The sequence below is a fragment of the Wickerhamomyces ciferrii genome, contig 00123 (assembly GCF_000313485.1).
Source record: "Wickerhamomyces ciferrii WGS project CAIF00000000 data, strain NRRL Y-1031 F-60-10, contig 00123, whole genome shotgun sequence".
In the NCBI taxonomy this organism is placed as follows: domain Eukaryota; kingdom Fungi; phylum Ascomycota; class Saccharomycetes; order Phaffomycetales; family Wickerhamomycetaceae; genus Hansenula; species Hansenula ciferrii.
Genome location: NW_011887617.1, coordinates 94,281 through 109,863, shown reverse-complemented (window position 1 = coordinate 109,863; position 15,583 = coordinate 94,281). Strand labels below are relative to the sequence as shown.

Below are 15,583 nucleotides of genomic sequence, written 5' to 3'. Positions count from 1 at the left end.
TATCTAAATTCTCGCATAATTTTTTCTTAAACGAGTGCAGAGGGAAATCAGAAGAAAGTTCTCTTGAAATTGTTAAGATTTTGATGAAGATATAGTTGATTATTGAAACTTTAAACCTTTTTGTTTTTTTGATTTCACCATTTGAAGCCATTTAGAATTCATTAAATTGCCCATCTTGTTATCAAAACGGAAGGAATGGCTGATCAAAGCCAGCGGCTACCAACAACACCAGATACACCAAACGATAAAGATGAGATACACATTCCAAGAAATTCATTCACAGCTTTCAGATTTATCTATGGGGACTCTAAGGAAATTTCTCGAGTTTCAAACGTTGTTTTGTTAGGTTCAGTGCCCAAGCTGTGGTATAGAGAACAAAATTCCAACATTGTTAAAGCGTGGACAAAGGCGTCATATTCCAAATTTCACAAAACAGTTAAAGACTTTGAACGTGTTCTCAGCTCAGAAGCTAGAGTGGGTTCCTCTGATATATATAAGGACCAGAATCTTCGCCGTTATTTGGTATTGACAAATCAATATACTGATGCTACTGACGAAAGTGATGCCGAATTTACAGAGGAAAGTGATAATGAATATAACTTCACAGATCAAGATGATGATTATCAGGTCGAAACAAAAGATCATACAAATCTTCCCAATAAATCACATATAGACTCAAAGATCAGCTTGAAAGATGATATAAAACCCCATAAGATTGTGAGTGATAAGGCTAAACAACAAAGTAAAAACACTTCAGCTGTTCCTATAAGGAATACGGCTGAGAACATAAGAGGTGCTTGGGGAAATCCAGATCTACCGTTAATTCATATCAATGAAGATGTAAATACATCTCAGTATCATCAAATGCCAAATTCTTCAAAGCATTCATTGAATAATGCACAATCGGCTTCTGATAGTTTTTTCACAGCAACTGAGAATTTACCAGCTGGAACCCCAATAAGGAATGAAGTTACTAATGCATACTCGGTAGATGAAGGTCCTGGTGATTTAACCCCAACAAAAGGCTCTACAAGTTCTACAGATACATTACTGAAACCTGTCACTCCACAAAGCTATAGCATACCTCCACTGACCCATTCAAATTCACGCGCCTCAATAAATTCAGCTATATCTCAGAGGTCTCAACTATCAGCAATAGAAAATCCAAAAGTTAGGTTCACAAAGACAGAGTCAAGAGCTAGTAAAAGATCAGCATCCACACAGTTTCTCTCACCACAACCAGAAGATGATCCAATCATTTTACCTTTAGATCCAAGACATGAGAGGGCTTTAGATAGAATCAAAGCTGTTGCTACAAAAACAAGACATCAGATTAAGAATGATATCAACAAAGTGAATCAAAAACGAATTTTTCATAAATTACTAAAAAGTTATAAAATTGGTGAAATTTTGAAAATGGAAAAGATGTTAGTTTTGGTGAAACAAGTTCACAACACTCATCACAAAATATTTCAATCATTCACTGAAGTTGAACCCTGTGATACACGAATTTTGGAGAGATGGAAAGAGTATGTCGTTGTTGCTAGAACCACAGGTGATTTTGATGAACCTTTGTTAATTCAATTTTATACTAAGAGAGAGATTCCTCATGAAGATCAAACTAAACATTATGATGATGATCTCGACTTTACATTAACTAGATCATGTCTTGTTAATTTCTATAGCTCACTGGACAAAACTATAGCCATAGTCAAGAAGGGCAAAATATATGTGTTGAGATCACATACACCAACTTCCTCAATTCGTTGGTTTACATTTTTAACAGAAACTTTAGGTAAACAAAATCTTAGGTCATTGAAAATTGATATTCCGAAGGTCTCAATAACAATTAATGTGAAAATCACACCACATTTATATGATAAATTACTTGAGGAAGAACAAATGTCTAATTTCATAATCACAACCAAAGAAGAAGGTTATCATGCTAAAGAACTCCCTGTTTTTCAATATTTGATAGGTAAAATTAGAAGTAAATTGATTAAGGCTGGATATACTGATGTTGTTAATAACTGGGACTGTACCGGATTAGTTTTAGCACTTTGTTGGAGACATTATGATAGACTTGAATGGGTTTTTGGAGAATCATTGAGTAATTTGTTTTGGCAGCAATCAATGAACTCCACACATGCACTAGAGCTCAGAATTGCGTCACACTATCCTTACAGTGTTAATAAAGAAGATGGTATCACATTAGAAGAACCATCACCAATTCAAGGATTCATGGCCAGATTAACATTGAAAGATGGGAGACATCGTGACTACTTAAGAAGACAAGTCTTCAAGTTTTCTTACCTTTATACAGAGAACAACTTGTTATTTTTTTGTCGCTCATATAAAGCTGTTCCACCAATCCCAGGATTTGAGTATCTGTCGAAATTGGACTGTTTGACTAATCCAGGCCATTTTGATGAAGTTAGAAAAAGTATCCCACAAATTTACAACCATAACCCATATGAGATTGATGAGAACAACCATATTAAATGGCTCAAAAATGATATGAATACTGAAGAGTTTAACAAGCGTGATCACTATGCAAATTACGAATTTCAAAGAAGAATTGAATTACTTTTAAGAGCAGAGTCAGTGATTGATTTATTAGAGGTTGTTGCAATTCACAAGGTCGATTCACGTACTATGCCACTGCATGTTAGAGCTGCTAGTAATTTTGCATGGAATGAATCTGCTGATATCAAATCAGAATCAGAAGAGACCAAAGATTCTTACCTACAATTGGTTTTTCAAAATGGGACTTGCTCAACTTTCAAAGCACCAGATAGGTTTATCAGAGATGAATGGGTATCTAGATTAAATGCCTTGATGAATTACTGGAAAGAACGTAAGAAAGAAGATACAAAAAGAATCAATGTAATCAAACTAGAAAATATGGAAAGGCTCAACACTGATGAAGGACTGGAAGCTAATGTTGGTGAATCAACTCCAAAATGGGAAAATTCAAGAGGTGTTGCAGAGCCAACTATTCACAATATAAGCTCAAATGCCATGTTTAGACCAGTTGTAAGAAGTGATATGCTTTTCCAGAAACCCAAGAAGCATTCAAGTTTTAAGAATTATTATGTTGTTTTGGTTCCAGGTTTTATAATCTTATATCGTGTTTTCGTTAGAGGCCTACGTGGGTTACCATTACCAACCACACATTATGATCATTACTTGACAATACCCATTATTGATTGCTACGCGTATTCTGGTAATACAAGTGGCATTGATCTATTGGATAGAGACAGTGGTATAGATAAGGTCAATCAAGGTCGTAATTCATTACCAAGAATCTACCAAGATGGTTGGTCTTCTTCTGAAGATGAAGCTTCAAGATGTTTCACACTTTGGTTTGGTCCCAAAAGAGCAATTGCTGGGAAGTTGGATGAAACAACAAAACATGATGATTCAAATTTAAATGATCATAATTCCAAAAATCCAGGTTTATTGAGAATGGTTAATAGGTTGGGTGTTACAGGTAAAAGTATGGTTTTCATGTGTAGATCTAGACAGGAGAGGGATTTATGGGTTAGTAATATTTACACTGAAGTTGAAAGATTTTATAGAAAGGAAGATGATTTAAGTGAATTGTCCATAAATAAATAATAGATGCTCCTTACTAGTTGAGTTTTAAGATAATTTTAGATGCTGTTATCGAGATTCGAGTTATCCATTTGAACTACTTTATGTAAAATGATAACTTCTAAAAGTACACGTGATTTATGTATTTATCCTAAATAACTTCTCTGTTAATATTCTCATCTTTCATGAGCAATGATACTTTTGGTATTATACTATTGATGATTATACTTCTCATAATAATAACTAGCGCATCCTTGATAAAATCATGCGTGATATATGGAGAATTATATTATAGAATTATTATATATATATATACGATATAATAATGGTATCATCTTAAGCAATATCTGTGCTCATGTGTACTATCAATATATATTATAAACAATTAATTCAATTTGGATATAGAATATGGCGGACAATAATGACTTATCCAACGATATAGTTGCTGAGAACAATAATACCATGGAATATGAAGACATAGAAGATGTGATAAAGGGGTTATTAGCTTTCGATTCATTACCTTATGCTGGAAGTATTTTCAAGATAGTACCGTATTTCCATATGTGTCCTCATTCAAAGAGATTGATACCAAAAGATGATCATTTCAATAAAATTTTGCGTGAGAAACCCTACTTCACAGACATGCCAATACCATTACATCCAGTACTCAAATCAAGTATAAAGAGTCCTCTCGATTTAAACAATAAATCATTTAAAAGATTTTCTTCTAAGATTCCAATAAAAACATTTGACTTTACTTTTGAAGATGTTATAGGTTTCAACGGCCAGGAAAAGTGGAAACCTAATTTTATATATAAATGTTCTTATATAAGAGGTTTACATAAATTCAAAGAAAAGCTGTCAACTTCTAAGCTAGATGAAAAAAAATTAAATGATTGTTTAATAAATAATTTTCAACACATTTTAAATGATCTTATCAATGAAGAGAAAGAATTCATCATTAAGAAATTAGAAAATGGAGAAGAATATAATGGTACTGATATCCAATATGATTGTTCTAAGCCAGTATTTCCCAATGGAATACATGATTTCTTATTTGGACCAGATTATATGTTTGCCGTTCATTTAAGTCCATCACGAATACCACCTAAACAAGTTTTGAAAACTTTCTTAACTGTATTACACTCTGGTATTAAAATTGAAGAACGAAATGGATTCATAGCAGAATATCGAAATGATGAGTATTCAGTATTGATGATTGCAGATGAAACATCAATAGAGTCGGAAATTTTGAGAGTTTGTGACTCAACATTTCGAAGTTATATTAAATTGAATGTAAATCAAGGATATCCAGTAAAACAAGAACGTCAATCATGGTTAATACCTTCAATAAAGAACTATAAGTTGATTGATGCTAAACCACCACTTTATTCAGAACCTTAAATATAAAGTGATTAATTCACCATCATTATTCCCTATTGCCTAATAAATTCCATCAGAGGAAAAATGAGTGTGAATACGGAGATACACGGAATAGTATTATATACTAAGCTATGAAAGATAATATAATCAAAAACTTTTTCTTGAAATTATTTACATTCGATATATATATATATTATGATATTAGGAACTTCAAGGGTTTTATGACCATGTACTACAGTATAACATTAAGTATATTATATAAATTAATTATTAAAACTGGTTAATTGTCCAAATATTATAAAAAGGGTATTAAAGGGTGCATTATCATTATTGTTCTTGTAATTATAGTTCTTATTTATTATTTTGTTTCCATAGTTTCTAATAAAGCATCATCAATATCTTTAAATAAAGAACTCCATCTTGATTTTGTATTCTTGATAGGATTTAAATTAGATTGATTTTTATCATTATTTAATGAATTTGTAGTATGTTGTTGCTGTTCATCAATTTCACTTATTGGAGAAATTTCAGATTTTGAACTTGATGAATTTGAATCAAAATTTAATGATTGTTCACTATGTTCACTATTTATATCATTTTGAATTATTGATGGATTGATTTGAATGTTTACATCAACATCACTATCATAATCATAATCTTCTTCATCACTTGTATCAAGATCTGTATCTTGTAAATTTATTGATTCTTTGTCTTCTTCCTGTGGTTCTTGTGGTTCAATATCTGAATTAAAATCTGAATTTATTGAATCAATATCAGAATCTTCTTCATCATCATCAGAATCATCATCAAATGAAATAGAATATTTATTAATTAAAATTTCCATAATTTTATCCCATGAATCTAATTTAATTAAATTTTCTCTTGATGTTAATTTCCCATTATTAGAATTATTATAATTTTGAATTTGTAAAATTAATTGATTTGCCAATGGTAATTGTTTTAAACTTTTCTTGGATAAATTATTTGATATGATTAATAATCCAAATTTTTCAGAATTTTGATTTGTTAATTGTGTTATTAGTTGATTTATATTTGGCTTTGGTGATGTTTGAGGAATAGGTGTACCAATTGATGATATAACTTGATTAATATCACCATATTTATAAATATTACCAAATTGTTCCGATGAACAAATACAATAAATTTGATTAAATTTAAAATTCAACACTTTTAGGATATTAATTAATGTAATTTTAATTGAACCATTTAATTGATTTTCATGATCAATTAAAATAATTAAATTATTTGTTTTTTTGAAAAAAGTTTCAGTTGGTGATTCCACAATTGGTGTATTTAAATCATCAAATTTTATTGGAGATAATAATACAGGTATAGTCATTTCATCTTTATTATTTGATTTCTTTAATGTTGGATCTAAAACATTAAGTGATTGTGGTGCAACAGGTTTCCATTGATTTTGATTATTTATTGGTGAAGAAGATATGGAAATATGAATAGTTGATGATAAATTATCAGAATTGAAAATAAATTCATAATCACATAATCCTGCAATCCATTTTTGTAAAATTTTATTTGATTTTTGTGAAAAATACAATGATTTTAATCCATTATTTAATTGAATTTTTAAAATTGATGAAGTTGGTGTTGAAATTTGTGGTTTTTTCAATAATTTAAATTTTTCCCAATTTGTATAATTTTCTTCAATTAAAATTAAATTAAATTGAAATAAATAAACAATATAATTTGTGAAATTTTCACCATTTGATGAAACTAATAAATTATCAACTAATCTTAAATAACCAAATGAATCAATTTCAGATTCTGTTATACCCTGTGTGGAAAATTGATTTAATTTTTTAATTAATTGAGAAATATATTCAGATCTAAGGATAGCTAATGGTATCTTGTTTGATTCTTTTGTTGTGGTATTATTGGTATTTAGTGACATAAATGTATCTGTATGATTTGGTGAAGGAGATCTTGAAACTGATGAAATTATTGAAGACATTGCCGATATGGAAGAACCTCTTGAATTTGATTTTATATGAGGTAAATTTGAAGGAGGTCTTGAATAATGTCTTGAATTTGAAGGATTTGATAAATTTGGGATTTGAATTGATAAATCTTTTTGATTTCTTGAATTTGATAAAGATAATGATTGATATTTATGAGATTTTGTTGAATGTTGTTGTTGTTGATGTAAGGGAGATTTATAATTTGATGATATTATTAATGAATCTGATGATGATGATGTCGTTATATCATTATTTTGATTTTTTGGAGGTGATGAATTTAATAATATCTTGGATATTATTGAATCAGTTATACTTTCATCTAATGGTATAGCTAATTTATTACATTTATCACAATTTGGGAAGAATTTTTTTGGATCAGTATTTGATTTCCAATCATTTGATTGATTATTTTCATTTTCATCAATAAATGTCCAAAGACATTCTTCATGACATGTATCACCACATGTTAGCGAAATAATTTTTTCATCTGTTGAGAATTTTGAAGATAATAATTCATCACAAAAGCAACATTTTTCATTAATAAGTGTTTTTTTAGATCTTTGAGGTGTTGAATTTTGTGAATATATAAATGGTTTAACTTTTGGAGGTGTTTGATGTGATTGTTGTTGTTGTTGTTGTGAAGTTGAAACTAAAGTTGAATCATTATTTAATGTTAAATTTGATGAATTTTTAGAATAATCAGGCAGCAAGATTTCATTTGATTTTGGTAATGAAGAAGATCTACTTGGTAAAGTTAAATTTGAATTTGAATTTAAAGAATTTGGAGTTGATTTTAATCCATTTGATAATGAATAATCATCAATTGATAAATTTTTCAAATAATCTTGAGGATTTTCAAAACTTTGGAATGAAGAATTGGAAGTTGATGAAGTATATGGTAAATTATGAGGTGAATATTGAAATGAATTAATTGAATTTGCAGAATTTAATTGAGATTGAGGTTGTTGTTGTGATTGTTGTTGAGATTTATTTGAATAAGAATGGAATTTTTCTTGAAATTTAGCCCATTTTGAATAAGATTTATTTGGAGTTGATTTATTTGAAGATTTATTTGATTTTAATGTTAATGTGGGAGTTTTAGGTTCATTCATAATTCATTTGTATAGTATAATGTGATGATAGATATGATGGTGATACTGGTACTATAGCGCTTAACTCTATTCTTTTTGTAATGTCTTTGTATTGTGATAATGAATGTCTTGTCTCAGTTATTAGTTAACCGCTGTGTATAATATTGTATTGATGATGTTGATGTTATTCATTATTCAATATTTCATTATTCATTTTATTTGTTTTATTGAAATTTAATTTTTGAGGTTTGAAACAAATGTTTATTGGATTTCCTAAATAGGTAATAGTGGTGAATTAGGAAATGGTTATGAAGTGTATGGTATGATAGTGTTAAAGTCTCTATCTAGTCTCAAAATAGTCTTTTTTTAGTCCTAATTATAATTATCTCCACAGTTTTTAAACAATTGCTGGACTTTAGGAGACTTCGCCCTATGGACTATTAGAGACTACTACTATTTAACAATAGATTTATAATTTTAATAAGAAATTTGTCAATTGATACTAAAACAAAACAAGGAAATTGATATAAATAAAGACAAAAGAGACAAATCATCAATAAATTACAATTGATTCAACCATAACACAGCGGTTATTCAATCAGTCTCAAAACAACATATAGACTAGTACTAGTTCTTGTTATCAATTATCACATTATCACCAGTCGTGGCTGCAATCACAAGATCATAAATCGGTTATAATTTGTTCTGGAATTGGAAACAGCAATTTATAAACAAAACTAAATAAAAGTTAATCTGGTGAAAGTATAAATATATTTATATTGGTTATATTCATTGTGTTCATTTGGTTATATTCAATTAGTACTATATTCATTGAGTTTATTTGATTATCCCTTATGAAAATATCCCATTAATACAATATCAACTCATATATGGCTCAAACTATATCTCAAACACCTTTTTCAAAATCTTATAAAGATATAAATATTGTTAATAATAATTATAATCATTATGGAAATTCAATCTTGACAAATCATTCAAAATCAATATTAACAAATCATTCATATCAAAGTACAACTCATAGTACAAATAGTTATAATACTATTCATCATCAAGATGATGACGATCATGATGATCAAATTATTGAATTAAATTCAAACAACTTCACAAAAAGAAAATTTAATTATAAATCTCTTATACCTGAATCAACAAAAGTTAAAAAATTTCTGAAAAATTTAGATCAAGATTCATTTTCAATTTTTTCAACAAGATCCCAGACAACCAAAATAACAATAAATTCACTTCCTTTTGAAATTTTTAAAAATATTGCATTTTTTGTATCAAATGATTATAAATCAATGATTAATTTACTTTATGTTAATAAACAATTCTATAAAGCTATAAAACCATTTTTTTATAATGATCCAATGTTAACTTCAACTTATAGAGTTGCTCAATTAATTACATCATTAAGACAATTCCCTGAAAATGGGCTTTTAATTAAAAAATTGGATTTATCAAATTTAAAACCTGGTAATTATGAACATGGTGTTAATGATGATCAAACAGATGATGATGCTATGGACTCATATGCTTTAGCTTCATGGAGAGATTGGAAATATAGAGGTGATCCATTATATGGTTCAACAATGTTAAATTCTTATAATTTATTTAAATCAAAATCTTCATCAAGTTTAAATTCAAATACTTCATCAATAAATAAATTAAACAAGTTTAAATATTTGGATGATATGAATATAAAATTTAAACATTTATTAATTTTTTGGAAAAAAAATATAAGACCAAATGGTAAAAAACGTTCAAGATCATTATCAAGTTCAAAATTATTTAATTCAAATTCAATAAAAAAAACTAAAAATATTGAACTAATTCAACCTACTGACTCTGTTAAATTAGATACATCAAATACCAACAATACAAAAATTCAATTTAGAAATCCTAAAAATCAACCATTTATTGATCATCATCCATATACAAATAAATTTTTATTAAAATATTCAAATTCAAATGATTTACCAATAGGTTATATTTTTTATTTTATTGACCTATGTCCAAATTTAACATCATTAAACCTAAGTAAAGTTTCATTATCAATAGATTTTAAAATTATTTATCCTAAACCTGGAAATTTTAAATTTAGTTCATTAGTTGAAGATGTGTTATCCATTAATAATTCAACCCAAGAAGAATCTTTATTACCATTTTATCTTAGTGATTCAAATATTTATTTTAATATTAAGACATTCCAAAATCATTTTCAAAAAATTTGGGAATCTGATATTCTTTTAAAATTAACACAATTACAAAATTTGAAAAATTTAAATTTATCTTCTATATCATGGTTGAATTTTAAAACCCTTAGAGAATTTAAATTAAATTCCCTATCAATCCAAAATCAATCATTAACTGAAATTAATTTATTAAATAGTGGAATGATTAGAAATTTAAATTGGGCGAAAAATTTCTCAAAAATTGATGAATTTAATGATTATTTCCAAAATGATGTTGAACCTGAACAACCTCAACAAGAAAATATAATGAGAAATGTTGGTATGAATTATTAATGATATTCCTGGTGTGTGTGTTTACATTATGTTTTTTTTCCTTTCTTTTATGTGTGATTTTTTATTTCTGTGTGGATATATATCCATTATTGTGCTATTAGCTATGTTTTGACTTTCCTTTGTGACATTTATGCTTTGTGATTTCTTTGCTTTCCTTTTGCTTTTCTATGCTTTTTAATTTCAAATGTGTTTTTTATGTGATTTTATATGGAGTTCATGATTTTTTAACCAAAAATATATAAATTGATACAAGTAAAGAATATATGAATAATAATTTAATAACTTGTTTCCTTTATTTAAACCTTGGTGGACGATTTTGTTTATTTCTAATTAATCTTATTACTAACCAATCAATACATTCTTTTAATCCATCTCCCTTTATAGCACTTATTGGTAAAACTCTACTATCTCTTGCACTTAGATGTTCAGCAATAACATTAAAAATTTCTTTAATATCTTCAACTTCAAGATGATCTTCAACATCTTGTTTATTTGCCAACATTAATATAGGTATACTTTCAATTGAATCATTATTTATAATCTTGGTTAAATTTGATTGACATTCTTCAATTCTTTCACGATCTGTTGAATCAACAATAAATATTATAGCATGACAATGTGTAAAATATTCTTCCCATAATGATCTAAGTGATTCTTGTCCTCCAACATCCCAAAATTTTAATAAAGTTTTATTAACTTGTATATGTCCAACATTTTGTCCAACTGTTGTTGTTATTCTTTCTGGTGGAATTATTTTAGCATCTGGATTATATATAGATTTAACTTTTTCCAAAAAGGTCTTTAGCCTGTTAGTAATTCATTCCATATATAACTTTCATTTCAACTTACTGTTTTACCTGCATTATCAAGACCTAATATAAGAACAGAATATTCTAAAATTCTGTTAGTCAAAACTGCTTTAAAATATCCACAAAAACAAGATAGCACATACCTTCTTTCTTGTTCCAATTGTTGTATAATCCTCTAGCCAAATGAAACATCTTGATCTCAATCTAATATCACCTTCTGCTTCTTTTTGGAATGTTTTCTGTTTACGTTTTATTGTTGAATTGAAATTAAAATGGTCATAAAAAATCCGCGAATTTTACCAAGAAATGATTGATTTGGAAGAATATTGGAAATTTTGGATGTAAAGTGTAGCTAAAATCTATAACATCAATATCTTGATACTTATTAAACATTTCCCTATTGAATGGTGGTATTTCCGTGTAATTTGATAGTCATTATGTACAATAAACATTTTACTACACTTTCACTTCCCAATTAGGAAATCAACAATTATCGTTAAATTCAAAAATTCGCGTAAAAACACAAATTTTTATTGAAAAACCATCGATTTAAACCACTGTGAAAAAAAAAGTCAAAGACATTTCAAAAGATCTTAATTTAATTCAATTTAATTGAATTGAGGTTTATTCAAATTATTCAAAAGATCAAAATCAACAATGTCTGAATCAACAAAACAAACTCCAATCCCAGAACCAGTGGAAGAATTCATCAAGACTTTCTACAAAGCGTTCTTAGATAATAATGTTTATGAATTACATGGATGTTATGAAAATAATTTTAATAAATTAACTGAACAATATTATAAAAATTCTCCATGGCCTGAACCAATTGAACAAGTTGGTCCTTTAGTCAATGATGATCAAATCTTTTTGGTGCTTTATTCAGAAGTTTATTATAGACATATTTATGCTAGATTAAATCCAACTTTAGAACATAGAACTGGTTCTTATAATAATTATTGTAATTTATTTAATTTATTATTAAACAGTGAAGAAGGTCCAGTTACTTTTGATTTACCAAATAAATGGCTATGGGAAATTGTTGATGAATTTATTTATCAATTTAATCAATTTTCTGTTTATAGATCAAAATTATTTTTAAATAAAAAATCATCAGATGAAGTTGAATTAGCTTATGTTCAAGAACATAATGAAGTTTGGAGTGCTTATTCTGTCTTGAATGCTCTTTATTCATTAATTGGTCGTTCTAAGATAGTGGAACAATTAAAAGATTCAAAATTAACAAGTAATAATAGTAATAATATTAATTCTGAAATTGCTGGTGAATATGGTTCATTACCTTTATATAGAAATTTAGGTTATTTCTCAATCATTGGTTTATTAAGAATTCATACTTTATTAGGTGATTTTACATTAGCTTTGAAAACAATGGAATATATTGATTTAGATAAAAAGGCATTTTTCACAAGAGTTCCAGGTGCTCATTTTACAACTTATTATTATGTTGGGTTTTGTTATTTAATGTTACATAGATATTCAGATGCTATCAAAACTTTTTCTCATATTTTATTATACATTTCAAGAACTAAAAACATTAATAAATCAGGTCAATATGATGTTGTCACCAAGAAATCAGAACAAATGTATGCTTTATTAACAATTTTAGTTGGTTTAGCCCCAACAAGATTAGATGATACTTTACATAATGGTATTAGAGAAAAAATTGGTGATAAATATGTTAAAATTCAAAGAGGTGGTGAAGAATCTTTATCAATTTATGAAGAATTATTTAAATTTGGTTCACCAAAATTTATTTCAACTTCTGTACCAATTGCTGATCATGTTAATGATCCATTAAATTTACATTGGAAAATTTTTTCATTAAAAGTTAAAAATATTGTATTTGTTCCAACTTTAAAATCTTATCTTTCATTATATTCAAAATTAGATTTAACAAAATTAGCAAAATTTTTAGAATTAAATGAAGATGAATTATTATCAATCTTATTAACTTATAAATTAAACAATAGACAATTAAAATGGATTGAAGGTGAATTATTAAATGGTGAATATGTTAATGTTTATGATTTAGATATTTCTTTAGAAAATGATGATGGTAAAACATTTATTCATGTTAAAGAAACTAAAAATATTAGAAAATTTGCTGATTGGTTTATTAGAAATACTATTAAAAATAATGCTGTTCAAGATGTTATTAGTAATTCTGATAAAGAATCTTTTAATTCAAAAGATAATAATAAGAATTCTAAAAAACATCAAGAAAAAAATTCTGCTTAAGTTGATGTTTTTTTTAATTCAATTTTGTCCCACATCCCCCATTTTATTCGTTTAATTTATGAATATATCATACCGTTAAAGTTTTTTTGATAAGTACTTAAACACGTAGTTGATATATATAATCGATCTTGATTTGTACTAACTGCTCATTCACTTCCGTAATAATCTTCCATGATTGTCATGGCAACGAATAATTTTTTTTTTTTACAAATTTTGGTAAAAATACGTAGTAACAATTTCTTCGCGATCGGAAAATCATAATATAAAGCTAAGATCAGTGGAACATCTTGCATATTTGTTGATATAGTACTCAAAAATATACCTATACAAGCTGCTTTGTTGAACTTACTTCGATCCAAAATGGGTAAAGATGAGAAATTCATTAATGTTTGGGATCTTCCCACTCCATTAATCAGAAGAATATTCGTTGAAGATGCAAAGATCTCATTTCAAGATTTAAAAGAACTTTATCATCTTGATATAAAATTTGGTCCTGTTTTAGAAGCTTCAATTGCTATAGTGACTAATGATCTTGATATACCACATAAGGCTATGACATCTATTGATGGGTTTGAAGCTCTACGATTTGATGTTTATAATACTGAGAACTTACAACAAAATGACTTGATGCACTATTCTTTTATTTATTTTATGGTTAATCCAAGAAAATTTGATTCTAAAGAGGCAATTAGTACATTTTCAGAAACTATACGTCCCTTGCCAAAGATAAAGCATAAAATTCAAATATTCAACAAGGATTTGGATCAAAGAATCTCAGTCCGTCATGGTAGATCATTCTTACCTACTAAAATGAGTGATATTTATGATTGGCCAGAATTGAAATGGTTGAGAACTTCTGACTTAACAAAATGGGATGAATTTAGTTTTCACAATGAGAAAATATGGTACAATCAAAATTTAAATACCATGTCTAGTGCTAAAATCACAACGTTGATAATAAGAGATACTTTTACGAATGATACTTATGATTATCATGATTTCAAAAATCTTTCATTCCCCAATTTACAAAAACTAATAATTGAATTCCCATCATTTCCTAGAGATGCTCTAAGCAAAGTAACAGAGAAGAGAGATTATTTCCAGTGTGATGATGCGTATGAAGCTGTTTTCAAACCAACTAAACAATCTTTCAAGCTAACATTCAATTCATGCTTTTTCCCAAAGTTAACTAGTATGAAAATAAGTTCAAATGCTAAAATTCAAGGGATTTTAAATTGTGATTTCTCAAGTTTACAAAGCTTAGAGTTTAGTAATAATTTTTTACTTTACATCAAGAATACAAATTTCAAAAACCTAAAGAAATTAGTTATCAATCCAACAATAAATATTACCAAAACACAATTATTAGGTTCAAACCAAATCCTAACAGAGGATCAATTTGATATAAATTTAGAAGGTATAATAGAACCATTTTGTGAGAAATTCAACATAAAGGAAGATAGAATAACAAGATTTCCTTCAATGTTCTTAGATAACGTTACATTAAGCTCTTTAAAATCATTACAAGTTCCACATGTCAACTCCATTTTGAGTGCAGAATTTACAGAAGAATTTGATGATCAATTAGATGAAGTTGTCATTGAACCAAGTCCGCCTAAAGATTATTCACTTGGTGCTATTGCTAATACTCCAACACAACCAGCTCTTAAATTTGATTTTTCAGCTTCGTCTAATACTAATGGGTCCACAACTAGTAATGGTAATACAGCTAAACCAGCTACAAGAACTAATTGATAGAATAAATGTAAATATTATTTTTCTCCGAAGATTTCGTAGCTGTTGTGAAAAATTATGTACAAAGAGGATTCCAACATTATATAAAGAAGTATAAACCTACTTTGTAATAATCGAAATATCAATCTTGTCTAAAGTTATCACCTGGA

The 15,583-nt window shown here is 27.6% G+C and overlaps 7 protein-coding genes across 7 annotated transcripts; 5 read left to right on the top strand and 2 right to left on the bottom strand.

Moving 5' to 3' along the window:
• Positions 1 to 195: 195 nt before the first annotated feature.
• On the top strand, positions 196 to 3,621 carry SPO71 (Spo71p; the record flags this gene model as incomplete). Its single annotated transcript, XM_011275480.1, has 1 exon — positions 196 to 3,621. The coding sequence occupies one exon, from the start codon at positions 196 to 198 to the stop codon at positions 3,619 to 3,621; it is 3,426 nt and encodes a 1,141-aa protein (XP_011273782.1).
• A 384-nt stretch (positions 3,622 to 4,005) lies between these two features.
• Positions 4,006 to 5,001, top strand: BN7_3952 (uncharacterized protein; the record flags this gene model as incomplete). Its single annotated transcript, XM_011275479.1, has 1 exon — positions 4,006 to 5,001. The coding sequence occupies one exon, from the start codon at positions 4,006 to 4,008 to the stop codon at positions 4,999 to 5,001; it is 996 nt and encodes a 331-aa protein (XP_011273781.1).
• A 337-nt stretch (positions 5,002 to 5,338) lies between these two features.
• Positions 5,339 to 8,089, bottom strand: STE5 (Ste5p; the record flags this gene model as incomplete). The annotated part of the gene is made up of 1 exon (XM_011275478.1): positions 5,339 to 8,089. One exon carries the CDS (start codon positions 8,087 to 8,089, stop codon positions 5,339 to 5,341), a length of 2,751 nt encoding a protein of 916 aa, XP_011273780.1.
• Positions 8,090 to 8,958: 869 nt separating this feature from the next.
• On the top strand, positions 8,959 to 10,611 carry COS111 (Cos111p; the record flags this gene model as incomplete). Its single annotated transcript, XM_011275477.1, has 1 exon — positions 8,959 to 10,611. The coding sequence occupies one exon, from the start codon at positions 8,959 to 8,961 to the stop codon at positions 10,609 to 10,611; it is 1,653 nt and encodes a 550-aa protein (XP_011273779.1).
• A 292-nt stretch (positions 10,612 to 10,903) lies between these two features.
• Positions 10,904 to 11,612, bottom strand: ARL3 (Arf family GTPase ARL3; the record flags this gene model as incomplete). The annotated part of the gene is made up of 3 exons (XM_011275476.1): positions 10,904 to 11,394; positions 11,469 to 11,483; positions 11,564 to 11,612. 3 exons carry the CDS (start codon positions 11,610 to 11,612, stop codon positions 10,904 to 10,906), a joined length of 555 nt encoding a protein of 184 aa, XP_011273778.1.
• A 465-nt stretch (positions 11,613 to 12,077) lies between these two features.
• Positions 12,078 to 13,679, top strand: BN7_3948 (uncharacterized protein; the record flags this gene model as incomplete). Its single annotated transcript, XM_011275475.1, has 1 exon — positions 12,078 to 13,679. One exon carries the CDS (start codon positions 12,078 to 12,080, stop codon positions 13,677 to 13,679), a length of 1,602 nt encoding a protein of 533 aa, XP_011273777.1.
• A 360-nt stretch (positions 13,680 to 14,039) lies between these two features.
• On the top strand, positions 14,040 to 15,434 carry BN7_3947 (uncharacterized protein; the record flags this gene model as incomplete). Its single annotated transcript, XM_011275474.1, has 1 exon — positions 14,040 to 15,434. One exon carries the CDS (start codon positions 14,040 to 14,042, stop codon positions 15,432 to 15,434), a length of 1,395 nt encoding a protein of 464 aa, XP_011273776.1.
• Between the last annotated feature and the right edge of the window lie 149 nt (positions 15,435 to 15,583).